This window comes from Apis dorsata, unplaced genomic scaffold (genome assembly GCF_000469605.1).
Source record: "Apis dorsata unplaced genomic scaffold, Apis dorsata 1.3 scaffold_265, whole genome shotgun sequence".
Lineage (NCBI taxonomy): Eukaryota > Metazoa > Arthropoda > Insecta > Hymenoptera > Apidae > Apis > Apis dorsata.
Window position 1 is genome coordinate 154,607 of NW_006263543.1, and position 5,506 is coordinate 160,112.

Consider the following 5,506-nt stretch of genomic DNA (forward strand, 5'->3'; position numbering starts at 1 on the left):
AATTATGCATGATATGTAATATTATTGTAATGTATCAAAATAATTTTTCTTTTTAAGTATACATAATGAAATTATAAGTAAAAAGTTATTGAGAACTATTTAGTTTTTAATCAAATAATGAAATATAATTTTTTAATGTATAATTTCTAATTTAATATTAATGAGTGACATATAATAAAAAAACTTTAAGCATTGATTAATATGATGAGGTTATCATAAATTAAGCGTAAATAATAATAAAACAGTAATAAAACAACATTAGCACTGTCAAATGCAAAATTAATATATATTAATATTAATTTAAATATGTAATAAATTAAATAAAAATTTTATTTGTTATAAAAATTATTAATATATCTATAATCTATCTTAGTTAAAATAAACTTTAATGATATACAAGACTTAATTGATGATGAATTAATTGATAATTAAAATATATTTTTGAAATTAATCACGAATTTAAAATTTAAACAATTATAGAATTGTTATTTTATCATTTTTAAATTTTCTACGAAAATATGTAAATTTCACAATGTTATAATAAATGAGTTCTAGTTCTATTGTTTAATCCTGATAAGTATGTACACATCGTTATGATTGGTTGAAAACCTCGTTCGGTAGTATCCAATTGGCCGATAAGTTAAAATATTTCGCGAATTACGTCAAACCTGTTTGTAATAAATAAGATATACTTAAAAATAAAATGAACAAATCTTTGACATTGTTAAAGATAGTATAATTATTAAATATTCCTTGGTCTTTAATTTTACTTAAAATAATTACTTACCGAAAAAGGGAGCTCCTCCCTGGAAGTCGGACTCCAGTTACGCAATGCGATGTACAAGAGGACACGTGAAAATACAGACTGTGCTGTCAAGTCGATTCGAGCGTCGTCTGCTACGATATCTCGACCGAGGATTATACATGATGCAGGTTGTATGGTTGATTCAAGTGAAGCACGTGTGTTTCGTTATATAGTCATAGTATAACCACAGATGATATCTCGCTGTGGTATGTCTTTCAAATAGTGATTGGTTAATTTATATTATTTGTTTTTTTTTAACCAATCAGCGATAAAAATAATATTATAGCTTTTTACTTCATGAAAAAAAAGATAAGTTAAAATATATACTAATTTTTTATAAATATTAATGAAAATTAAATATATATATTATTTAAATATTATTAATACGATTAATTTAAATATTTAGTTATTGAATAATTTAAAAAATATTTAATTTTATTTAATAATTTAGATATAATGTTACTTTGGAAAATGTTTGGAAAATGTAATTAAAATGTAAAACTATTTTGGAAAATGTAAATATTTTTTACATTTGAAAAAGCATATTTTAAAAAAGTAAGTTTTTATAATTAATATTATAAAAATATTCGAAAAAAATTTGTTGTAAGTTATAAATCATTTTTTCTTTAAAGTAATACTTATTTATTTATAGTAACAATAACTAATAATGTAATTTTTATGGATAATTCAATTATTTCTCATTAATGGTATATAATAGTTGCTTTAAAGATTCTTCATTAATAGTTTGTAAATTATTTGTATTATTATTTACACCACTAAAATTTTGTTCTATATCTGTATTGAATATATTCATTTCCATGTCATATGCTGCATTTCTAAAAGTTTCATAAGGTTTTGATATAATTTCTTTTTGTATGGGAGATGATACTCGTAAATGTTCCATTTCTACAGTGGGTGAAGATAATCCATTTTCAAGTGGAAGTATTATCATTGAAAAAAAATCATTTGCATCTTCTTGAAATGATTTTTCAGTTTTTGAATATATTGTTTTACAAGTTTCTAAAGATTTTTTAAATGTGGAACTATTAGGAATGTCAGATTTCCATATATTTTTTGTTCTTTCATTTTTATTGTTTGTTTCTGTACATTCTTCTAATTTTTGTTTCTTATTTGTAATAGTTTTTTCAATGTTACTTTCTTTTGTTAAAAGATGTTGGCCTTGAGTATTTATTATTAGCACATATTTATTTTCTTCATTATTTATAATATTTAGCATTGATTGATTTTCTTTTAAAAATTGTTTTTGAGTTTTATATATATCATTATTTATATCTTGCATATTGGATAGACTTGATTTTTGATCTATGGTACTTGTTTGATGTATATTTCCTATTTGTTGTGCTGGACATTTATGAGTTCTTTGACTTACCTATAATCAAATATTAAATTATAAATTAATTAATAAAATGTCACATTTTTATAATTATATATTATACCTTGTATCTGAAATTTTTTCCACATATTATACATTTGTAAGGCATTACACCTGTATGAATTCTACGATGAACTAAATATGAAACACGTTGACGAAAACATTTTCCTAAAAAAAAAAGATATGAATTATTTAATAAAAAGAACTATTTAATAAAAAATTAATTTTTTTATATTTTTTTATATTATTTTTAATTATTATTATATAAAAAATAATTTATAATTATAAAATTTATAAATTATAGACTATATAAAAGCATAATTATTGTTTATTTAGTCATTATTTTTAAATATAAGCTATATTATCTAATAATCTAATAATAAATTACAAAACATTGTTATACATACATTGCAGAAACAGAACAATCCATATTAAATTGTTAGTAATAACTGAAAACAAAACATGCATTATTCTAAAGTTTTTATAGCATTATTTTAAACAAAAGTTTTATAAAAGTTAACATACCACAAGTTTCACATGCAAAAGGTTTTTCTCCTGTATGAATTCGTTCATGATTATGTAAAGTAGATAATTCTTTAAATGATCTGCCACAAGTTGTACATGTATGAGGTTTATCATCTTTATGATATAATCTATGTTTATGATATGATTGTTGGAAAGTAAAAGTTTTATTGCATATATTACATTTATAAGGCATTTCTCCTGAATGTAATCTTTTATGTTTTTTTAAAAAATATTTTGTTGTAAACATTTTACTACATATATCACATTCCCATTGTTTAGCTTCATGTGTTTTTAAATGTTGCATTACATGTTGTTCCTAAAATAATTTACTTTATTTTTCTATAAAAGAAAAATATTTTAAATGCTAATTAATTATTAATTCTACCTTTTTAAATTTTTTTCCACATGTGGGGCAATTATACTTATTTTCATTAAATATAAATTCTATTTGTTCACCTTTGGCTAAAGAACCTAAAAATATATATATATATATATATATATTAATATTTATTATTTGATTTTTTTATCTATTAATAAATATTAATATTATATTATAAATATATTAATATTATATTATAAATATATATTATAAATATTAATATTATAATAAATTACCTAAATTACATCCCATATGTGCTACTCGCATATGCACCATTAAACTACCTCTCATCTTAAATACTTTAGAGCATAAATGACATGAATAATTCTTAAGTAAATTTTCAGGAATAATATTTAAATCTTTTTCATTAATCATATGTACTAATTGTTTATGTAAAAGCAAAATATTATGATCAAGAAAATGAAAACCACATATATTGCAACGTTCAGTCTTTTGTTTTGTTGATGATAATGTTTTTATAAGTTTCAATTGAGGTAATATTTCTTTTTGTTTAAGATTTTCATTTTGATTTTCATTACATGTAATATATAAATTTTCTTGTATATCTTTATTATTAGCTTTTTGTAATGATATGTTAGTATAAGAACTTGAAAATTTATTTAGTGTCATTTCATTATTATGAGATTCATTATTTTCTAGAGATTTTTCTATTTTATCTGTTACATTTTCATTTTGTTGTTGATTCTGCATCCAATTTTTATATGTCTGAACATTTCCATATTCTGTTTCTGGATAATTTTGCATATAATTTATATGTTTAATATTTTGATTAGTAAAATATTGTGTAGCATAATTTAATTTCATTGTTTCTTGCAGTATTTGTTGAGAATCTTTTTGTAATTCTACTTCTTTGCTCTTTTGAAATGTATTTGTTTCTTTATTTTCACAAATTGAATTTTGTAAAGATGTGATTTGAGGTACATGATTTAATTGATTTTGATCAATAGAAATTTCTGAATTAAAAACTGGAGATTCATTTTTTGTATGCAAGCTTTGAGAAGACATTGAATTATTTTGAATATTTAAAATATTTTGAGAAAATTTATTTGAATCTGTAATTTCTATTTTAGACACATTCCAATCTTGAAAAATAGTATTTTCTAAATTATTAATTGCTGATGAATTATAAGTACTAGGAATAATATTTGTATGTTTCAATGATTCTATTGTATTATTACTGTTTAAATTAATAGTATGGCTAAATAAATGAATAGTAAGTTTATCAATACCAAGCAATACTTCATTACATACAGGACATGTAAGAGGTCTTGTGGCTACACTTATCAATCCTGCTCTCAATGCATCCAATGTTAAAAAACTTGGTTGTGCGCACAAAGGACATGCTAAAAGTCTTGCACACATGTTTCTTACCACTCTTTATTTGTAATATATTTTATTTAAGATAATTAATTAATATTATATGTAGTATAGTTTCATATTGTTTCTTTTTTATAAGACACTGTAATTGTTATCATTATTAATATATATTTAATAATATAATACAATAATATAAATGATAATTATTTTTCATTTTTTTTTTTTGAATTAATAAAAATTAATTTTTATTTTGACTATTAAAAATATAGATATAGATGTGTGAGATACAAATTTAAAGCAACTGATTAATTTAAATTTAACATTGTCATTTATAATATTAGGGTTATGCCTGAACTTGACCTAATAGCACAAATTAAAGATCAAAATTATACCTCAAATGTCAATAACTAAAACAAAAAATATAATGGAAAAAAAATTTTTTTTTTCTTATAATACACGGAATAAAATAAAGTTTTATATTTAGCAATTTAATTATAGAACAAGGATTTCAAATATTTATCTGAGATTCTTTTAATTCTTTGTGAAGTGTATATGTTGCTTTTGAAGCTATATTTAGAAAAAGAGCGGGATATTTAAGAAGAAAATGTGATAAAATCAAGAATAGTTTTATTAAATTGAAGAAGTATAAAATTTATAATAATATAATAATATAATAAATATAATAAAAAATATTTATTTTAAAATATTGGACATTTGTATGGTCTACCATTCTTACAACAATATTCCCTTCCAGCAGAAAGATTTGTATTAATCCATCCACTCTTACAGTTTTTAATAAATAAATAGGCCTATTATAAAATATATATATATATAATTTATATTATAATGTTATTATAATATAAAATTGCATAATATAACATAAATTTTTTATTATGAAACAGTGTAATAAAACTTACCTTTTCCTTATAACAATCACGTTCTATTGAACTACATAAAATTTTAGAACTATTTGGAAGATATTTAATAATCTATAATAAATATTTAATAATTTTTAATTAAGAAATTTTTAATTATGAATTTGAAATAAAAAATTAATAATGATATT

At 20.5% G+C, this 5,506-nt stretch overlaps 2 protein-coding genes and 1 long non-coding RNA gene across 3 annotated transcripts in view; all 3 read right to left on the reverse strand.

The window, feature by feature from the left end:
* Positions 1–264: 264 nt before the first annotated feature.
* On the reverse strand, positions 265–1,107 carry LOC116185731. Its single transcript, XR_004150637.1, has 2 exons — positions 788–1,107; positions 265–668 (listed from the first exon to the last, which is right to left on the reverse strand). It is a non-coding gene; the product is annotated as an uncharacterized LOC116185731 (long non-coding RNA).
* A 328-nt stretch (positions 1,108–1,435) lies between these two features.
* On the reverse strand, positions 1,436–5,006 carry LOC102672757 (zinc finger protein 112). Its single transcript, XM_006616482.2, has 5 exons — positions 3,339–5,006; positions 3,109–3,194; positions 2,724–3,039; positions 2,263–2,366; positions 1,436–2,195 (listed from the first exon to the last, which is right to left on the reverse strand). The coding sequence occupies exons 1-5, from the start codon at positions 4,483–4,485 to the stop codon at positions 1,497–1,499; spliced, it is 2,352 nt and encodes a 783-aa protein (XP_006616545.1). The 5' UTR covers positions 4,486–5,006; the 3' UTR covers positions 1,436–1,496.
* A 44-nt stretch (positions 5,007–5,050) lies between these two features.
* The window catches only part of LOC102672619, a 3,155-nt gene continuing 2,699 nt past the window's right edge, over positions 5,051–5,506 (reverse strand). The window contains exons 6-7 of the mRNA XM_006616481.2: positions 5,358–5,429; positions 5,051–5,249 (exon numbers count right to left, since the gene is read on the reverse strand). Coding sequence (XP_006616544.1) covers positions 5,139–5,249; positions 5,358–5,429 — 183 coding nt within the window. The 3' untranslated portion in view covers positions 5,051–5,138. The remainder of the gene's footprint in view (positions 5,250–5,357; positions 5,430–5,506) is intronic.